Source organism: Plecotus auritus, assembly GCF_963455305.1.
Source record: "Plecotus auritus genome assembly, chromosome: 8".
NCBI lineage: Eukaryota > Metazoa > Chordata > Mammalia > Chiroptera > Vespertilionidae > Plecotus > Plecotus auritus.
Genome location: NC_137782.1, coordinates 113,779,516 through 113,801,707, shown reverse-complemented (window position 1 = coordinate 113,801,707; position 22,192 = coordinate 113,779,516). Strand labels below are relative to the sequence as shown.

Below are 22,192 nucleotides of genomic sequence, written 5' to 3'. Positions count from 1 at the left end.
GGCTAAATCACTACAAACAGTACAAAGTATTCCACCTTTTGTCTTAAGAATGATGGCATACTTCTAATTTGGCCAATTTCTGATTCCAAGATTGGATCCTACTAATGGCCATTAGGTGAAATTAAAACCTCAAAATTTAAGACCTCCACTACTACATGCCCTATTGTGAGATACCAATTAAAAGGTAAAATGGCCCTTTCTTCAGAACTTTAAGCAGGAATTGGAACAGTATTTCACATTAAAAAAAAATCCCTTTGCTGGTGAGGCTCAGTTAATTGGGTGTCATCATGTGCACCTGCCCGTTTGATTCCTGGTCAGGGCATGTGTCCCATTGCAGGTGATGTTTCTCTATCTTCCTCTCTCTAAATATCAATTTTTAAAAAAAGATGTAAGAGGCAAAATTATAGAACAACAAATCCTCTGAATACCAAATTTAAAAAGGAAACAAAGAACTATCATATTGATGCCTCCTTAGTTTACCTCTGTACTCAAAAATCTGTTAAAATTCTGAATTCTAGTCTCATCTTGCTGACATTGCCAGAATATCTTAGGGAAATATTTGATCCTCAATTTACATTTAACAAAGCAGTAAATGAAAGATTGAGAACTCTCAGAGACAGTCACCAGCCAAAAGGTTATCAATAATCACTTTTATTTTCTATGTAACATTAAATATTATCAGATATTATCTACTTCAATAGATTCTGTAGTGTTTTTCTTCATGTTGCTTCAAAAGTCCACACATGAAAAGTCTTCCCTGCCACTCATCTGCTCGAAGGTGGGCCAAGATCAACAGGGAAATTAGTAAGTTGAGGTTCACCTTAAACAAAGGCCTAGAGTCAAAGTTATTTTACTTGATAAAATAAAAATATTGGGCTGGACCTAGGGAATAGAAGATTTTGGAGTCAGAACTTAAAAGTTCAGCAATGTGGGATCACATCAAGCCAAACCTTTATATTCAAGGACACTTAAATTGAGGAGCAATTTTGCATCCTGCATAAGACAAAGATGGGCAGAAGAGTCATTTGGAAAGAATGGCCTAACAGTAATATGCAAAATATAACCAACAGCTATTGATGTTAACCAAATACTGAAGTGCTTGTTTACTTTTCTAGCCTCTTGGTGGTGGGTTCTGGTTTATGAGATGTGGACAGAAGTGATGGCCATTAAAAATATTCTACAAAATCCTCCAGCTTTCTCTTCCATGATGACTTTGGAGTAGACAGACTGACTCAAATCAGGTTTTATGTAAGAAATGAATCTTTATTTATTGGGGGGTTTACTTGTGATGACATCATAGCATAACTCTTCAATGGTGAAGAGGGAAGAACTGGAATCAGAAAGTGACTACTGCAGTAATGGGACCCTTTGATGATAAAGGTGTAGGCTAGACTGAAAGAATTCAAAGAAAGGATGTGAATCTATTAGGTGTTTTAAATGGAACTGGGTAAGAAGAAAAGTCATTCATTCAGATAAATTTTATTGGGCATCTATTATTTGCAAGGCACTGTGAGAGCTACAAAGTGCTTACAATTTAGTTAAGTAGATAATACATGTACATAAATTATAAAACCAACTTTACAGCATAATGGTGAAAGAAATAGATTTTGAAGGTAGACCTGTATTCAAGAACTGGCCTCACTAGCTGTCACCTTGGGCAACTTATTTAACCCCTCTAAACTCCAGTTTGCTCACCTGCAATATTCAGGTAGTAAGAGTACCTACTTAATAGGGTTTTAGAAAATATATAAATGTTTTTATTGACTTCAGAGAGATGGAAACATCAAGGATGAGAATCATTGTTTGGCTGCTTCCTGCACGCCCCCTACTGGGGATTGAGCCCACAACCCAGGCATGTACCCTGACAGGGAATCTAACCAGGACCTCCTGGTTCATAGGTCGAGGCTCACCCACTGAGTCACACCAGATAGGATTATTTGAGAGGACCAAATAATCTCCTTGCAAAACTTGCAGTTGAGTGTTTACCCCATAATAAATGCTCAATAAGTGCTAGCTATTAGTAGTATCAGTATTAAAGAGATGTAAAAGTTGGGACAACCTGAAAAGATCAGTGTGCAAAAAAGCTCCAAGAGAGAGGGACCAACAGTTATAAAAAGAACTATTTGAGTAACAACAGTCCTGCTCTGATATAATTTTGTCTTTCCCTTCCTGTTATAGCCTCCAGTTATTTAAAGTGCAGTGATACCAGGGGCCTCAGATAAGAGGTGTGTCTGAGGATCACCTCCTAACATTTATCCTGTTGTCTGAGAAACTTTTGCAAAATGTTGACTCTTTACAATTGCATCCTAATTTCCAGCATCCCACATCTGTTCTATAGCATAGTATATAGTTTTTATTCAAACACTGTGGTAGCAGAGGCAGGTAAGGAGAGCAGTAGCCAGAATAGGTAGAATGATTAATTGATCGATTTAAGATGAGGAAGACCTATTTTAAGTTTTCATGGAGGTCCTTTGACTAAAACTTTCACTCAATTCAGTCTATTCCCTGTTTGGCATAGCGCCGTTGATGTTGAATAACTGATGATTTAGAACTAAACACTTTCCCACATACGCTGCATTCAAAGGGTTTCTCTCCTGTATGAACCCTCTGATGTCGTGTAAGCCGGCTTCTCTGGCTAAAGGCTTTCCCACATTCACTGCATTCATAGGGCTTGTCTCCAGTGTGAATCTTCTGATGCTGTGTAAGGGATGAGCGGTCAAAGAATGCTTTCCCACACTCACTGCACTGGTAGTGAGGGTCTCCAGCATGAGCTTTTTGATGTCTGTTCAGTGATGAGATACCATAGAAGGCTTTCCCACACTCAGTACATTCATAAGGCTTCCGGCCAGTATGGATGAGCTGGTGTCTAGTAAGAATGCTTTTCTGGCTGAAGGCTTTCCCACACTGACTACATTCATAAGGAGTTTCTCCAGTATGAATTCTCTGGTGTCGAGTGAGGGATGAACGGTCAAAGAAGGCTTTCCCACACTCGCTGCATTTAAATGGTTTCTCTCCAGTGTGAATTCGCTGATGTACAGTTAGGGATGAACGGTCAAAAAAGGCTTTTCCACATGTGCTGCACTCGTAGGGGCTCTCCCCAGTGTGAGACATCAAATGTCTGCTGAGACTGCACCTACGACTGAAAGCTTTCCCACACTCACGGCATTTAAAGGGCTTCTCTCCAGTGTGAACTCGCTGATGTACAGTTAGAGCTGAACGGTTGTAAAAAGCTTTCCCACACTCATGACAGTCATAGGGCTTCTCTCCTGTGTGAGTCTTCTGATGGCGGATAAGGGATGAGTGGTCAAAAAAAGTCTTCCCACAATCACTGCATTCCTGGTCTCTGTCTTTAGTGAGAATTTTCTTGGGACAGGTTAACCCTTGCTGCAAGCTTTCCTCCTGGGAAAGTGATTTCTTACAAGTCTCCACTGTAGGATTTTCCTTCTCTGTTTCCAACCCACCTTCTAATGCATGAACTTCCAATTTAGTACACAGAGGACTTTTTCTTCCAAGCTTTTCCACTGAAATTTCTTCTGACTTTTCTTCTGAATCACTTTGAATCTCATCTTGAATCTCAGGCTTAGTCTCCCAGTCTGTAATGGACAGAAAACAGAGATGCAGTTTTTTCCTGGTATAGAAAATATTACAGCAGAAAGAAGAGGTACTATGATAAATCTGAAAAGTAATATGGTCACTACATTGCTTGCTCTGCAAATAGCTACACAGTTTAGATAAAGATGGAGATTTGGTAATGAAGAAGGCAGGGAGAAAAACCAAGATGGTGGCATAGGTAAGCACCTAAACTGCTGCCCCACACAACAATTTCAAAACTACAACTAAAAGACAGAACGAACACCATCCAGAACCACAGGAAAGCTGGCTGAGTGGAAATTCTACAACTAGAAGGAAAGAGGAAAGCTCACGGAGAAGGAGCGGCAAAGAGCTGAGACACACGCGCGCAGAGAGGAAGGGCGGTGGAGTGCCTGGCTGGCTTTCTCCAGCGGGAGGGGGAAGGAAGCCCCCGACTGCACTGAACCCCAGTTCCGACTGCACTGAACCTCAGTTCTGGGCGAAACCCTGTGGACCCAGGCTCATACAGGGGGAGTTTGGACTGTCAGGTAGAGAGAAAGGCACACGGAGACTCGGAGACTCAGGGGAGCCGCGGCAGCAGGGGTCTGGAGGCGCGAGTGCACACAAAGACTGACTGCGGAGGTTACCACAGGCTATCCCTAGCGGAAGGGAGTCGGAAGCTCCTGACTGCACTGAACCCCAGTTCCGACTGCACTGAACCGCAGTTCCAGGCGAGCCCCTGGGGACCCACGCTCTTACGGGGGAAATCTGGACTGTAAGGCGGAAACTTGGGAACCGCGGAGGCAGAGGTCTGGTGGTGCGCGCGCGCAAGGGCAGGGCTGACAGGAAGCCAAGACTGTCTCCTCCGCCCTGAGACTCCACCCCTTCCAAGCTGAGCACAGAGGCTTTTGCAATCTGGCAAGGCTAATCATATAAGGCTGTCTCCAGCACTGAAAATCTCCCTGTTTAGACACAGCTGATCCTCACAGCCAACTGGCCTGCAGGTCAATTCCTCCCAGTGATACCAACAACAATCAAGACTTAACTACAACAAGGCTGTACACACAGTCCACAAAGGGGTGCACCAAGAGTGTCCACCTCAGGTTAACTGGGGAGGCCGACCCACTGGGCCATATAGGAAACCTAGCACACAAAGCTACCCTACCAACTCAGGGAAGCAGTGAAAAATGGGGAGACGAAGAAACAGATCACAGCCAAAACCGGTTTGGCTCAGTGGATAGAGCGTCGGCCTGTGGACTGAAAGGTCCTGGTTCAATTCCGGTCAAGGGCATGTACCTTGGTTGCGGGCACATCCCCAGTGGGAGGTGTGCAGGAGGCAGCTGATCGATGTTTCTCTCTCATCGATGTTTCTAGCTCTGTATCCTTCTCCCTTCCTCTCTGTGAAATATCAATAAAATATATTAAAAAAAAAAAAAAGAAAAGAAACAGATCACAAACGAAAGAAATGGAGGAAAACAAACGACTGGATATAGAATTCAAAAACAAGATTATAAGGCTTTTCAAGAATATCCTAGAACAGGCCGATAAATATAACGAGACCCTCGAAGATATGAAAAAGGGCCAACTAGAAATTAAACATACACTGACTGAAATAAAAAATATTATACAGAGACCCAACAGCAGACTAGAGGAACGCAAGAATCAAGTCAAAGAATTGAAATACAAAGAAGCAAAAAACACTCAACCGGAAAAGCAAAAAAAAGTAAAAAGAATCCAAAAAGTTGAAGATAGTGTAAGAAGCCTCTGGGACAACTTCAAGCGTACCAACATCAGAATTATGGGGGTGCCAGAAGAAGAGAGAGAGCAAGATACTGAAAACCTATTTGAAGAAATAATGACAGAAAACTTCCCCGACCTGGTGAAAGAAATAGACTTACAAGTCCAGAAAGCGCAGAGAACCCCAAACAAAAGGAATCCAAAGAGGACCACATCAAGACACATCATAATTAAAATGCCAAGAGCAAAGGACAAAGAGAGAATATTAAAAGCAGCAAGAGAAAAACAGTTATTTACCTACAAGGGAGCACCCATATGATTGTCAGCTGATTTCTCAACAGAAACTATGCAGGCCAGACGGGAGTGGCAAGAAATATTCAAAGTGATGAATAGCAAGAACCTACAACCAAGACTACGCCACCCAGCAAAGCTATTATTCAGAATGGAAGGTCAGATAAAGAGCTTCACTGATAAGAACAAGCTAAAGGAGTTCATCACCACCAAACCAGTATTATATGAAATGCTGAAAGGTATTCTTTAAGAAGAGGAAGGAGAAAAATTATGAACAACAAATACATATCTATCAACAAGTGAACCTAAAAATCAAGTGAATTAAAAATCTGAGGAACAGAATAAACTGGTGAATATAATAGAATCAGGGGCATAGAAAGGGAGTGGACTGATAATTCTCAGGGGGAAAGGGGTATGGGGGGGTGCAGGAAGAGACTGGACAAAAATCGTACACCTATGGATGAGGACAGCATTGGGGGAGGTAAGGGCAAAGGGTCGGGTGGGAACTGGGTGGAGGGGAGCTATGGGGGGGAAAAGGAGAAACAATTGTAATAATCTGAACAATAAAGATTTATTAAATTAAAAAAAAAAGAAGAAGAAGGCAGGCAATAGAACTGATGCTGGACATCTCAGAAAAGAATTTCCATGGGAGCATGCCCAGGGTAATTATGAGAGTATTCAAAGTGGAAAGGATGGTGAGAAATAGGAATATCAAATTGTGAATAGGCAACATGACAGATCTGAGGGTAGCATTTGGTGAAAAAAGATGAATAATACCAGCCCCAACCAAGTGGCTCAGTTGGTTGGAGTGTTATCTTGTGCACCAAAAAGGCTGCAGGTTCAATTCTGGTCAGGACACATACCTAGGTTGCAGGTTCGAGCCCCGGTCAGGGCATGTATGGGAGACAACTGATCAATGATTCTCTCACATCAGTATTTCTTTCTCTCTCTCTCTCTCCCTCTTCCTTTCTCTCTCTCTAAAATCAGTAAATATCCTCAGGTGAGGATTTAAAAAAAAAAGATGAATAATAGCTTTAGATGTCAAAAAATTGAAACCTGGTGGGCGATAGAGAATAGCACTAGCCTGGCCAGTGGTTGAGCACCAACCTATGAACCAGGGGTCATAGTTTGATTCCCAGTCAGGGCACATGCCTGGGTTGTGGACTCAATCCTCAGTATGGGAGCGTGCAGGAGGCAGCTCATCAATGATACTCTCTTATCATTGATGTTTCTATCCCCCTTCCTCTCTGAAAATCAATAAAAAAATATTTTTAAAAAGAGAGAATAGCACAAAAGCAGAAGATCTGAATTTGAGAAAAAGGTGATAGCCAATGCTTCCTCCCACAAACCCCCAAATAACCACAAAACAAAACAAACTCTGCCCTACCCTGCTCATATGCAGTTACCTAGAGAAATGTTCTCTGGCCATCTTCCTTCATCAGGTCCATGAAGATCAATTATCCAAGGTTTATCCTCTCTCTTCAACTGGAAAATCGCATCAGGTTGAGGAACTGGAAGTCCTGCTCATGGAGAAAGAAAGAAGCCAGGTATGTGACAAATATACACAACCACTCCAAAACTTCATCCCAGCCTCTAGGACTTTCAGAGAGAAAACACAGAAGGCAGACCATGTGTAGCAAGAATGCAGAATACAAAGTAATGCAGAGAATGGAGGGACATCTGGATAGAGGTCAACACTACTAGTAAGGTTCTAAAAAGGATCAAGTTGCACTTGGTCAAGAAGTTGATAAAATCCCCTTGAATGAATGTGTTTATTCTTTCTTCAGAGGTAAATGGGCTTTAGCACTGGTAGGATGGGTGGGAACAGTCCTTGGCTCAGGGAAGATAAGAATGAAAAAAGATCATCTTGAGTAAAAACGTGTAATGAAAGTGAATTTTATTTGTTTATCCTTTAGTGACATGCTTTTATTTAAATAAATCAGTCATGTTCACTGTAGGAAAATTAGAGGTATGTACTTTGTATTCTTGTTTTAAAATTTCTATTCATTTCAGTACAGATATACGCTGTTAAAAACTGCATAATGAAATAATGTTGATTTGTAAACTTGATATTTTCACATAACAATAAATTTAAAATTTATTTTATTTCATTTAAGCACAGATCTACCTCACCTTTTTTTTTTTTTTTCACAGAGAGGGATAGTTAGAAACATCAATGAGAGAGAAACATCGATCAGCTGCCTCCTACACACCTCCCACCGGGGATGTGCCCACAACCAAGGCACATGCCCCTGATCGGAATCGAATCTGGGACCCCTCAGTCCGCAGGCCAACGCTCCATCCACTGAGCCAAACCGGCCAGGGCTACCTCACCATTTTAATGGCTACCTGATACTATATTGTATGGAATAATATAATTATTTAATCTCCTGCTGACAGATATTTTAGACTGTTTTTAATATTTTTCTAATCTAATAATAGGATTAGCAGCCCATGCTGTACATATATGTTCATCATAAAAAAACACAATATGATGAACATGTATGTACAGCATGGGCTGCTAATCCTATTATTTCCTTGGGAAAAATTTCTAGAAGTGAACCTATCCACATTTTTTGTTTTGTTTGTTTAATCCTCACTCACTGATATTTTTCCATTGATTTCTAGAGAGAGTGGAAGGGAGGGAGGAGGGGAAGAGAGAGATGGTCAGGAGGGAGGAGAGGGAAAGAAAAATCACCGTGAGAAAGACACATCAATTGGTTGCCTCCCACACTTGCCCCTACAGGAGCTGGGGAACCTGCAACCTAGGTAACTGCTTTTTTTTTTTTTTCTGTTCTGAACAAGGCACCTGCCATTGATGGGGAATGGAACCCATAACAATTCGGTCTGTGGGCCGAAGCTCCAGGCAGGGCTGAACTTATCCATTTTTGGTTATATAGATTCCACTCCTAGAAATAGTCTTGAGGTCTAAACTTCCTTTGCATTGGACCCCCAACTTGGGAAAGAGAAGCACTTTCTTACTGGACCCTAGGATCATGTATCCAGTTGTATGTTGATTCTCTGCTGACAAAGAGGCCACATCCATCACCTCCGTGTGGCTTCTGATCTGATGAATTCTATATTCCCGAGAATTTCATCCCACCAAAGCCTCTGATAAAGGCTTAGCAGTCCCTCTTAATACTCCATGAACACTATTCTGTTTTCCATATTTAGTCTGTTTAAGCTAATCCAGGGGGTGTTACACTTGCTTTTTTGAGCTGCCTTGCATGAAACCTGCAATCTGACTCCTCTTATTAGCACCTGCTGTTAATTGTAAGCCTGGTTCTGAATCTGTGCATCTCTCAGCCTCTTATTCTGGAAGCTCCTGAGATGTTCTCATCACCTGCAAAAGTCCAACTTTCCTTCTCAAGAATATCTGACATCAGCAGTAATTCTTAACTTTCCCTTTGTCATGAAAGTCTCTAATTGCAGAGTCCCATCTATGGGCATCTAAAATGCACTTAAGACAAATATTCAAAATCAAACACATTTCTAGTGACCTACTCTGAGGCACAACCTTGTATTCCCACCCCACCCCCTCCCCACCCTCTTTTAAAGTGAAACATGTCTTTCCTCTGCTTTTTTAAGGAGAACTTTTCCTTCAACAAGCTGGTTCCTTGCCCCACCCTTACTCTGGATGGAGCTGAGTAAGTTACCTGACTGATGAGCTGGGGGAAGAGCTAGGCATAAATAACTCAGCCTCTTGTTTGTCCCTTCTGGAGAGCCAGCTCCCTGTAGCAGATACACGTCTGCTCTGCTCCTCAGGGCTCTCTGTGCTGCAGGGCCAGGCTGCTGAGCGAGGGAGCCTGTGGTGGTCCCTGCTTACGGTTCAAGGAGCTGGGGTTCAGGATTAGGAAGCCCACTGTCACTGTACACCTAAGCCACATCCTTCTACTCTTCTATCTTGTCTCTCAGTGGTTCAGAACTTAGGTGGAAGAAGAGGTATCAATTTATTAGCCTCTCAATCCACTTTAGCACAGTACAGAGACCAGCTACTTATAGGAAGCTCTCCTTACCCAGTGAGATGATGCTCTGATAGTTCTCCAGCATCACCTCTTTGTAGAGGTCCCTCTGAATAGGGATCAGATGCCTCCACTCTTCATCTGTGAAAATCACGGCCACATCCATGAATGTCACTGATCCCTGGAAACACAATCACATTCTCTCTTACTCATAACCCTTCATTTTACATGGACCAGATAAAAGTGTCATAAAGACAGCCCTGGAGGTTATGAAGGGTGGGGAAGGAAATGGTTCTGACAAAATAGGGCTTTGGCACACTTGGGAAAGTAGCATCATTCCCCTTGGTCATAATCCCACACCACCATAGTCACAGCTGAGCTCTGAGTATCAAGGCTCTTTGTGAGACTTACAGAAAACTTGCAAGAAAGAAACAAAGAATTCCCATGGGCTCTTCACCCAGCTTACCCAAATGTTAATATCTTTCATATTTGCTTTATCTTCCTATCTCTCTGGAGAATATATTCCTATATTCTTCCTGAACTTCTTAAGAGTAACTTGCAAACATGATGTTCCTTTACTCATTAATATCTTAGTATATATATTTTGTAAAAATAAGGGTATTTGCTTTTATAATCACAGTATAATTATAAAAATCAACAAAATAGCATTGACATTTTACTATTATCGAATCTACAACTTTGTTCAAACTTCACCCATGGTCTTTTTTTTTTTACAAATCCTTAAAACAGTGATGTTGATTAGATCATCTTTAGGATCCCTCTTATTTTACTCTAATGTTCTGTGATTCTGTTAGATTGCATCTTTACCCCACATCCTAAAACCCCAGATGAGTCTTCAGTGTGTCTGCAAAAGTTTTGAGCTAGAGCATGTAATTCAAGACCCTATGCCTTTGCGTGAGAAGGGGGCAAGCACATGACTGTGCCCACCACACGCTCCTCAGGACTCAAGACCTCACTGAGGTGCTCTCACTCCCCAGCCTACCCCAGCACTCCATGGGCTGTTTGGGGCCTGCTTTTAGTCCATACAAAGAGAAGTCAGGACTAAACTGGCCTATTGTTCCCAAAACCTTCCAATCAGACCCATACATTCACTTTTTAGGCAAAATCACTCAAGCGAAGGCCTCAGGGGCTGTGTCTGATGACAGGCTAATGGGAGCACAGCAGGCATTCAAGGCAAGAAAAGGTCACTGAAGGACACCACAAGTCAAATGGGAAGGAAGAACTCCTTATGGAATCCTTCATCCACCTGGTGGGTCTGATAAAAAAAAACTCCAGGACAGAGAAAGAAAAGGGGTTACATTCTGGAGACAAATAAAGTATTTCAAAAACAGAAAAGTCTACATCACCTGGCATCTGGCAGTTGGAGCCACAGCAGCCATTCCCTCCTGGGGGCTCTCCATTAGGAAAAGGCAGAGTCCTAACGAAGTAAAGGTGTGGGGTGAGAAAGAAAGTATGAGAAAGACCACCTTGTTTATGGATTTCTGAGCCAGGAAGAAAGAAATCTCCATATACCAGTAAATTATATATTCATCCTCAACTTAATACCCTACTTAAAGGGAAGGAAAGTAAAGCAAGGCCAGGGGCAAGCCCACCATGCCCCAGAACCAGAGCAAAAGGCATAGATACAGCTATTTAGAACACAATATGGTGCTTGTTTGACCATAATCCTAGAGGCAGAGTTTTGTTCCTCTGTGTCAAAAACAGATTAAGGCTCATACTGTACTTAAAAATTCACATTCAATATTGCCCGGAATGGTGCCTGGCTGGTGCCTGGTTGCGTGTCCGCCTATGAATCAGGATGTCATGGTTTGATTCCTGGTCGGGCACATGCCAGGGTTGTGGGTGTGATTCCAAGTAGGGGGCATGCCATGAGGCAGCCAGTCAATGATTCTCTTATCATTGATGTTTCTATCTCTCTCGCCCTCTCCCTTCCTCTCTGAAATCAATCAATCAATATATATATACCCTGAATGGTTACTGGATAAAAAGCATATGAAATTTTATAAATGACTACATGGATAACATATGTTAAATAAATACCCAAAGCCTCTTCAAGGGAAAAATACCCTATTTATAACCCTGTGCTCAAGGATGTGGGCAGCCACGTTGAGCAGGCCACAGGTGGGCTACACACAGGCTGACCAGCAGACTGAAATGTGATCTGACTTGAAGAGATGACATCCTTCCTCATGAATGTAAACTAAGAAATGTCAGGACAAGTGGGTGCTGAACTGAAAGGATGTGATGGACAGAAGTAGCTATGAGGATTAGGGGAGCCAAAGTTATCAGCAAGCAGAACCCATGAACATGTGGGAGGTTAGGGGAGCCTAAGTTATCAAGAAGCAGAATCCATGAGTGTGTTGGAGGTAGGACTAGCCAGCCTTGGGCAAACTACGGCCCGCGGGTCGGATCCGGCTGTTCTATCCGGTACTCTTGCTCTCCCCTCCGCTCCTTTACTTTGAATTTATATTAGTTCACACAAACACTCCATCCATGCTTTTGTTCCGGCCCTCCGGTCCAGTTTAAGAACCCATTGTGGCCCTCGAGTCAAAAAGTTTGCCCACCCCTGGATTAGACAGAGTCAGGAGGAAGAGCAGCTCAGTCACATTAGTGATAAAGCACTGAAGCAAAGACCCAAGAATTCCTAGCCCCGAAGTACCACCCCTGGGCTCCAATTTGCAGAGTCCAGCTTTATTTATTCTTGGATGTCCTTAAGACCCCAACCCTCTTAGGCTTTGTGTAAACCCTTACCACTACTCTCTTTAGCTAAGTATGCTTCAATTTCTTACAATCAAAAGTCTAATTAAAACAGTGAAATCAAACATTGCTGGGATTTAAGTGTGGGATGGGAGAGACTGTGGTCCTGTGAAGGAGGAGGAAGAGGTATGGCTTGCTGACTGCTCTTCTACAGTCAAGGAAGTATGTTAACTGATCCTTATTTTTCATTCATCCATTCATCCAAACAACATGTATTCAGCCCTAACTATTGATACCAAGCCCCAAAACCATATGACACCTTCCTTGTCCTCTAAAAGCTTATAGCCTAGCACACAGGACAAACAAGTAACCAAAATAATATTTCACTGCAGAATGGCTAAGTGCTGTAAACAGATAGACACAGCAAACTATGAGAGCACATCAGAGGTTTGCCTAACCCAGATGGAGGGAGGGAGGAACAGGACAGGTTTCTGGGCAGAAATGGGATCTAAGATAAGCTGTGATTTGTGGGAGAAGATTCTAGGCAAGAAAAACACCTAGTTTTCAAAAACAAGGAGGAAGGTCTTTACATGGAAAGGATTGACAACTGTAACTACTTTAAAATGGCAGATGTCTAGCTGCAAGCAGAGATGTGGGAAAGGATGAGGATGGAGAAGCAGGCAGCAGCCAGCTGGACCCAGGAGAGCTTTGTATGGTCCCTTTTCTATACATGGCATGGGGATCACTGAAGGATTTAAGCATAGAAGCGCCATCATTAGATTTTAGAAAGATCATTGCAATTTGTATCAAGGGCCTGGAAATATACATATTCTTTGATCCAGCAATTCTTCCCCAGTTTATCCTAAGGAAATAAGTAAGAATATATGCAAAGTTTTATCTTAACCATAGTTTATACTAACCTCTATTGAGTGCTATGTGTGGAAACCTTCTAAGCATTTAATCCTTAAAATAATACAGAAAAAATTTGAAATTTCCTAAATTTCTAAATAGGAAATTTGATTAATTTATAATCCAGCTCATCTATACAATAGGACACCATTAAACATTCTATATCCTATATAATAAAGAGGTGATATGCAAATTAACCCTCACACCCTCACAAGATGGCTGCCTACGACCAGGCCAGCAGGGGGGTTAGTGAGGGACAACCAAATGACTGAACAGCAGGCTGCGTGGGGCAACTAGGCGGGCGGGGAGGGGGCCGTGAGGGGCTATCAGGTTGGCAGGGGGGTGACCAGGCTGGCAGGGGGGGCAGTTAGGGGTGATCAGGCTGGCATGCAGAGGCAGTTAGGGGCAACCAGGCAGGTGAGCGATTAGGAGCCAGCGATCCAGGATTGTGAGAGAGATGTTTAGGCCCAGGGATGGGGCCTAAACCGGCAGTCAGACATCCCCCAAGGGGTCCCAGATTGAAGAGGGTGCAGGCTGCGCTGAGGGGGACCCCCCTCCCCGTGCACGAATTTCGTGCACCAGGCCTCTAGCCATATTAATAACTAGCATTTTTTTTAGCATTTGCATTTGCTACTGACCAGCTACTGTGCTATCTTTTAATGAAAATATGTCTTTATAGTACAGAGGTTAAAAACTGCTAGACAGACCTGGGTTCAAATTTTACCTCAGCCTTTTACAAAGCCTAAATTTCCTAAACTGCAACAGAGTACCTACCTTATTGAGTTATGAGGATGGAATTAAACTATCATCATAAGGAGTATTTAGTACAGTGCCATTCCTGGATCTCAGTGTTTCTGGAGAAAACACTCTTCAAATTCTTATTCTATATCTTCAAATGAGCCCTTGCCAAAAAGCTTTTACTGTTCTTGTCCTAGCTCCATAGTTACTCCAAACCTTCAATTTTACCAGAACACTGTCTTTTACTATACTGAGCTTCACAAGAGTGAGTGCCAAGGGAGGCAGAACCATGAGGTAGAAAGAAACCACAGACCTGGAATTATTACTGATTACTTATGCTAACAGCTGAACTCAGTTGTTTAATGCTTACTTCATGGATTAGTTGTAAATAGTGAGATAATTAATGTAAAGCATTTATCTTACAGCTTGTTCAATTAATGAAAGTTCCTTTCCTTTCTACTGCCCAATACAAACCCACTCATCCTACCATTCAATGAATATTATGCACTAGGCAGAAGGGGAGTGAGGTCAACAAAACAGAAATGTCTGTGTCTCTAGGACTTTACCTTAGTATCTCACAACTGTGTCCTATGTTCTTTTCCACAATTGTTCTTGCGCAGAATCAGCTCCCTGCATTACCCAGTTTTTCTTTCTCCAACATCTCCCATCTCTCCAGTACCTTCTTCCCATATGTTTAAGCAGATACAGTCCTCCTCTATCTGAAACTATCGTCACTGAATCCCATGGCTTCCCTCTAGCAAAACAATTCTCATTTAGGTTTTCCTTTCATGACCAAGCTTCTTGGATGAGTAATATATCCCTATCTACTACACATCACCACCATCTATTCTTCTTCTTCTTTTCTTTTGGTTAATCCTCACCAGAGGATTTTTTTTCCCCATAGATTTTTTCTTAGAGTGGAAGGGAGGGAGAGAAGGGGAAAGAGAAGTAGAGGGAGAAAAGGGAGAGACACATCTATTGATTGCCTCCTGCACGTGCCCGACTGGGGTCAGGGATTGAACCTGCAACCCAGGTATGTGCCCTTGACTGGGAATTGAACCCGAGGCCCTTGGGTGCATGGGATGACACTGTAACTACTTAGCCACATCAGCCAGGGCACCTATTCTTCTTGAATCCTTATTCTGCTCGTACCACCCTTCACACACCTGAAACTGAATGCTTGAAAATTAACAATGCCTTTCTGAGCTCTAATTCCAATAATCCTTCTCTCCTTATCTATTTCTCTGCAGCTTTTGATTGTTTTGAAAAGTTTCTACTTCTCTAAGTTGCTGTAGCTGCTCTGATACTGCACTACCCTGACTTTCTTCCTCTCACTAACACTGCATCTTTCTGTAACTCTTTTTCCCAATCTTGCCCTGGGTACAGGGATGCTGTACAAGGCTCAGCCTTTGTACAATGTTCTTCTTGCAAACCCTCAAAAAATCCATTCACACCTGGCACTCCATTTTCTACTCTAAGAGGTGGTTCCCAGTGTAGTCCCAACACTTCTTCCAAACTCACCTTGCATTTCTAAATGACTGTCAATTTTGATTTAGGTGTTCTTCCAGTACCTCAAAACAATCTTCCCCTCTGCAACTCCCTACATCAGTGGTCGGCAAACCTTGGATGGCGAGCCACATGCGGCTCTTTGACCCCTTGAGTGTGGCTATTCCACAAAATACCACGGCCTGGGCGAGTCTATTTTGAAGAAGTGGCGTTAGAAGAAGTTTAAGTTTAAAAAATTTGGCTCTCAAAAGAAATTTCAATCGTTGTACTGTTGATATTTGGCTCTGTTGACTAATGAGTTTGCCGACCACTGCGATTTTTCCATTTTACATTTCAATCAGATGTTCAAGTATCCTTCCAGGTGCTCCACATTCAAGTTCTTATCGCACTCTTGTTCTTCGTAAATCTAATTAGTCATCTCTTCCTTCCTAAGTCTAACTAGTCACCAGTTTCTTCTGACTCTTCTTTTGCAATGTCATTTGTATTCTTCCTACCACTGACACCATCAAAATTGGAGTCCATAACAGCTTGCTTCAGGATGACTACCACTAACCATTCCTAACTGGCTCCCTGCCACTAGTCCCTTCCTCTCTCTAGTTCTGGATGTGACCTCTAGAACAACTGTCCCAAAACAGTTTATTCCTGTTAGTCCCTGGATCAGACCCATACAATCACCTTGCCTATATGTCTTGTCCTGATCCTCTATGCGACCTCCTCCATGAAGCTGCCCCTCACCGTTACCACTCGTGGAGGTCAAGGTAGGGACTAAACCGTCAATCTGAGGTGGTTTCTGGGAAAGAAGGACTGAAATGGGCGGCACCCTACAGGTGTGTCAGTTCTACCCACCTTTAGTAAGCACCCATAATGGGAAGAAGGGGTGAGAGGAGTTGAGTATTTTAATATTATGACTTTGTGGTCAAGTATCTGTAACTCTTCGAAATTTGGTCTCTGGCCCTTCTTGAGTGACTAAGTAGCTCTGCAGTTTGAACTCTGACTCTGTCTACCTGACAAACTGCACTCCCTGTATTGTCTGTTTAATCATTACCTGTTTCACAAGTTTGTTTTATGAGCTCCAAGGGAAACTGAGGCCATGGTCATAGTCTTGTGACACCCCTGCTGCCCATGTCTCATGACTACAAGCGTTGGCCGTATCTCCTACCTCTACCTGCTGACCATGGATTAACAGAAACTAGAAAGACCGGTTGCTCTAATCAATCAGAAAATGTATAGTGTATACTTATGGCTTTGCTCCCCGTAGCAACCAATCCCCTTAACGGTCAGCTTCTTGTGGTTTTTTGCCTTTAAAAACTCTGCCCCACCTCCCCTGCAGTTCATCCTGGAGGCCGTCTCCCTGGTCTGCAAACCATTGAACAAAACTGTCTTCGGTCTCTCAAAAAGGTCTCTTCCTGAAGTTTTCGTTGACAAATGACTCCCAACTTCCAACCTGAAAGTTGGCAGGTGATAGACATATAGTGTATAGTGTATCAGGATGTATCTGACAGAACACGAACACACACATACACACACGCAGGCTCCGCCGTGTCACCCAATTCTACTCCCACACCACCTCCCCCAGGATCTCAGTGTGTCCTTCTCACGGCCGGGGCGCTCACTTCGCATCAAAGTCACGTCTCTACAGCCCTCACCTCTGGGACTCAGCACTCAGGACCCAGGAAGACGGCGCTTCTTCAGGTCCGGAAAGCAATGAGTCTGCGCAAAGGGCTCGAACGCCTGCGCGCACAATCAAAGCTCGGCCTTCGCACGGACTGCATTCCCCAGAAGTCTCAGCGGCCGCCGCGCTTAAGTATGACGAATGAAAACATGCGTAGGCCTGCACCTCTGAAAGGGATTGGCGACCCTGAAGCGTGACTATGCTGTAGCCGCAATGAGAAGCTACGGGAGTGGATGCCTAGGCTTGTGGTCACCCTGGCAGTGCTGACCACGCGTGGTGTCACATTCCTCCAGTTCTCCGGTGGGAAATGTGTCTTTCCGATCCTTGATGCTGTCCCTACATCTGGTTTTCACCGCCCGGGACATCGAGTCTTCTGGCGCTCGGAAGGGGCTTGTTTCTGCTTCAGCTTGTCCACGGTCAGGAATTTGGTTCTGAGATGTGAGCCAGAGAGACATAGAATTTGGTTCCGAGAACGGGGCTGGGCCTGAGGCAGGGTATGTGCACATTCTTGCGCGGAAGAAGAGAAAAGCCGAGGACATGAGTGTATTTAACCGGGGAGCTGCCCCACTGGCCAATAGCTTGCGCGCACACCAGCCTGTCTTCCTTGGTACCGCTGGAAAGGGCCCTGGTGGAGACGTCGCAGGGATTCTCAACCTTTGCTGCACGGGGATTGATAGGGGGGCGTATATTCTGATAGAGCACCTGAATTAATATGAAAAGTAATCATATTATTTTAAATCTTAGGACACATATACATATGTGAATAGGAGGTTAGGTTTTTCTTAAGTTTCCTTCTCAAGGTCTGTGCGAAGCCATTGAGGAGGTGACTCAAGTGTGAATCTAGCCAGCAGAACCGATAAGCAGGGTCAGACTGACCAACCAGGAGTCAAAACATCATTTCATCGCTTGATGACTAAAGACAACAGCTGACGTCTGCGGACCTCCAGGGCTGCCTCACCTAGCCCCTTCCCCTTTATAATCCTGCACCTTGCTGGAAGACAGGATTTGATGCTTGTAAGCACTCTGTCTTCTTGGTTGGCTAGCCTTCTCAATAAACACCTAATATGATTCAACCCTGCCTTTAATGGACACAGTGACAAGCAGCTCAAGCCCAACCCGGGGTTTCCTGGTAACAAAATCACCTGAAGAGCTGTAGAGATATATATTGTTTGGGGCCCACTCTGAGGAGTGAGAGTTTCAAAAGATCTCCAGGTGATTTAAATGAGCAGCTAAAACTAAGAGCCACTGAGCTAGAGCTTCAGGGAAGACTGATGATCACACAAAGAATATGATAAAATCCTATTTCAGGAACAACTCTCCACTTTTAAATTAACAAACAAACTACCATAGGCAAGGCATTGGCACAACCCCTTGTGACCACTGTTTTGTTCTGTACCTTTAGTTTTGCTTTTTCCTGTGTCATATAAGCAGGATTATACATTATGTAACCTTTAGACTCTAAAGGCTGGGAAGTATGGAGACACGTCTGAGGTATGGTAAGCAAGCTCCTTTGTTTGAAATAGGGGTTCTTGTCAGGAGCAGCAGGAGGTTAGGGCAGACTGAAGAGGGCATTAAACGCCAATTGAGGGGTGAAATTTTATCCTGTAGGCAGTATGAAGACTTTCAGCGGCACCAGTAGGTGCACAAAAATGTTTAACGCAGCAGATGTCACTACTAGAGGAAGGGACCAATTTTAGGCTGAGACTAGCAACAAAGTTGTTGCAGGCATCCAGGTATATAAAGTGACTTGGGTGGGGGTGACAGAAGGGCATTGGGGAAAAGGTGAGATAGAGCACATTAAGCTAATGTAAAATATTTGCTATTTCTGCTCCTATGAACCTTGGCTATCTGGGAAGAAACACACATTTTTAGCCTTCTAGACTGGCATCCTGATCTCAGCTGTCCAGGTGGCTCCTGTGCACCCCACCTGCCTGCTCCCCTCTGCCTTGCGCAAACTCTTGGACCCCTAGATCCTGCCCGTCTGCATGGATCCACTCTAAACTGGTTCCCTGAATTCTGGGCTCAGCCTCCTCATCTGGACTTTATTTTTTTAAATATATTTCTTTATTGATTTCAGAGAGGAAGGGAGAGGGATAGAGAGATAGAAACATCAATGATGAGAGAGAATCATTGATTGGCTGCCTCCTGCACGCCCCCTACTGGGGATCGAGCTCACAACCCAGGCATGTGCCCTTGGCCGGAATCGAACCTGGGACCCCTCAGTCCGCAGGCCGACGCTCCATCCACTGAGCTAAACCGGCCAGGGCTCATTTGGACTAAATGTTTGAGGGATTGTCCTAGTACAAGCTAACTTTTTAGTCAAGATGACTCTGATCTATGATAGCTCCTGTTCTCAACCTAAATTGCAGAGGCAACGTGATATGAACTTGAAAGCCAGTAAACTTAGGGGTAACTATTACAGTGGAGCTTAGCAGCCACTTCTACACAAACTGCATGCAAACTGCACTTCAGGAAGAAGCCTGTCTCTTCCTGAATTGCCTCCTGCACTGTTTCTCCTATCTCTTATAAAGGAGTTCCTGGAATCTTATTTCAACCAGTAGGACTGAGTCTTTCCCTATCCAATTGGAGCTGCATAGCTCCAACCAACATCTATTCTGATCAATCATGTCAATGCCTTTTGGATCAATCAAACTGAGAGGATTTGGATATACATGGGAACAGACCAATGAGGGATCAGGGGTGGGACCTTCTGTCTCTATAAACCAGCTCCTCTCAGGCTCTAGGCAGGCCCTTGTCCTTTCCACCAAAGAAAGATGATTTGTGTCTCCCTGGCTGAGCTGAAACATGGAGATGTCTCACTAGAGCAGAGCAGGCCATGAGGAGCAGAGCAAAGCTGTCTAGCTGGTGAGGGGCCTGGCCCCAGGGCTGGCTCACAGCTATGCTGCATCACATTTGAGCTGTTTTTGTTTTTTTTGCTAAATAAAATTCCCTTCTTCACCACACCCCAAAAATGAGGATTCCTGTTAGGACTGAATTGCCCACGTCCATCCCTTGACAATATTGATTTACCTTCAAGGTTACCCTCTTCTATCTCCTAAGGAAGCCCTGTACCACTATCAGTTGATCAAAGCAGTGGTAGGTCAGCCTGGATTCAAAGGCGGTGACATGAACTCCACAACTAGGCAAAGGAATGCAAGTACATGAAGAGAAGGACGTAATGGGGGGCCATCTTTGCAGGTACCCTACCATACACGAATTATTTAATTAATCAGCAATTCTCCCTCCCCAATCAATCACTGTGCCAGTTTCCCAAACCCCTGCCAGTACTGAGCGTGATCAACCTCTTTCCTTTAAATGGTCCAATTTGATGTTAAAAGTCTATTTTTAAAAAAATATATTTTATTTTTTACGGAGAAGGGAGAGGGATAGAGTCAGAAACAGATGAGAAACATTGATCAGCTGCCTCCTGCACGCCCCCTACTGGGGATGTGCCCACAAGGAAGGTACATGCCCTTGACAGGAATCAAACCTGGGACCCTTCAGTCCCTAGGCCGATGCTCTATCCATTGAGCCAAACAGGTCAGGGCAAAAGTCTATTTAAATGGGATGTATTATAAAAGAGGCAGGAGTGAAACCAGTTGTTTAGTTCAGCAAAGAAAAAAATAGTAGTAGATGAAGCAACTATCAATCTTGATAATCTCGGGCTCTAGCTTGTCACTGGTTTTGCTTTTCTGTATTTGAAAAATTTACATTAACTTTGAAAATCGGAGGTTTGTCTGAGCTGGATTCCTAGCTTCCTACAAGATGTCCTTGTATTTCCCCTTCTGCATACTTGGGTCATCAGAGCAGGCCCGGATCAAGACATGCCCAGGTGAATAAAAACTGAAGCCCACACTTGGTATACAGTGTGTGGCCAAACCTTAGAATCAGAATGAAGCTAATGGACTCCAGAGCGCTACTGGAGGGGGTATGAACGAATTGCGCCATACTCCTTGTCTGCCTTACCGCGTGGACCTCCGCTCAGACCCATTCCCTGACGTCTGTGTGTCGCCCACCTAGATGCTAAGTCCCCAGGCCCAACGCGTGTGGGCGGGATAAGGAGGTCAAAGACCAGTGCCCGTCGCCTCGGAAATCCGCCAGGCCTCGCCACCTCTCGCAAGAGAACGCTGAGTTAGCCCTAATCCCGCCCACCATCCGCGGCGACCAGCCCAAACCCCGCCCTCGGGTCCTCACGTGAGGACCCTGCAAGGCTGTCCGCAGCCGCGCCGGACTCATTTCTTTCGGTGCAAGTCTGGATAGTTTCCTACCCCGGGCTGCGCTGCGGCGCTGCCATCTGGCAACGGGTATTGAGGCCCAGGAAGCAGAGGCCGGCTCTGCGACACGCTGCAGTCTGGCGGGCGGTGGGGAGGGCTGTCTGGACGAGGCGCTGCGGGGGCTCCAGCATGGCGGCGGCGGTGCGCGCAGCGGGCTGCCTCCCTGCGCTGTACCGCGTGCCCGCGGGTGAGAGCAGGGCCAATGAGTGGGGGCCTTGAGCGGAGCGGGGGCTACGAGCGGGGAGGGGGCCGGGAGCTCGTTCGGGCAAAGAGGAGCGTGGAGCCGCGCGCGGATCCTGGGCCCCTCACGCCGTGTTCGGTCCCACCCAGATCCACTGTGTGACCTTGCGCGCGCCCTCGCCCTCTCTGGGTTCCAGGATCAGTCTGTAGCGTGAGGGTCCGAGGCCCCTTCCAGTTCTCCGGATCGTTCCTATCCTATGCGCTGGGCAGAGAGGGGCCGGGATTCGCAAGCAAGTGTCGCCGTACTGGCGGCGCGACCCACAGGTTCTTTTGGTGATGTCGACGCGGGGTTCGAGGTGGATGGCGGCCAGCAAAGCTTAAGGGAGAGAGGCTGTCCTACAGCTTGAGTCTCGTGGGAGTCCGACGTGTTAAATTCCGGGCTGGTCAGTACCCTTATTTAAAAGGGGTGTTTCGAAGATCAGTTTACCCGTTGGCTGTTAGCTGCCATCATCTAGTTCTAGCAGCACATGAGGGTTATTTCTCTAAATCCTTGACAACGTTTGTTGTCAGCCCTTTTCATTATAGTCATCTTAGTGAGAGTGAAGTGGTATCTGTGATTTTGATTTGCATTTTTT

General features: G+C 44.5%; 2 protein-coding genes across 3 annotated transcripts in view; one reads left to right on the top strand and one right to left on the bottom strand.

Moving 5' to 3' along the window:
- Positions 1-643: 643 nt before the first annotated feature.
- ZNF2 (zinc finger protein 2) lies at positions 644-21,489 on the bottom strand. Its single transcript, XM_080685291.1, has 5 exons — positions 21,372-21,489; positions 10,928-10,998; positions 9,615-9,741; positions 7,005-7,118; positions 644-3,593 (listed from the first exon to the last, which is right to left on the bottom strand). Exons 2-5 carry the CDS (start codon positions 10,979-10,981, stop codon positions 2,494-2,496), a joined length of 1,395 nt encoding a protein of 464 aa, XP_080541417.1. The 5' UTR covers positions 10,982-10,998; positions 21,372-21,489; the 3' UTR covers positions 644-2,493.
- The window catches only part of MRPS5 (mitochondrial ribosomal protein S5), a 34,783-nt gene continuing 33,934 nt past the window's right edge, over positions 21,344-22,192 (top strand). The window contains exon 1 of one of the 2 annotated variants that reach the window (XM_080685293.1): positions 21,344-21,564. In XM_080685293.1, the coding sequence (XP_080541419.1) occupies positions 21,507-21,564 (58 nt within the window). In that variant the 5' untranslated portion in view covers positions 21,344-21,506. Of the gene's footprint in view, positions 22,001-22,192 lie in introns of both variants that reach the window. The other variant, XM_080685292.1, reaches the window with a different exon arrangement.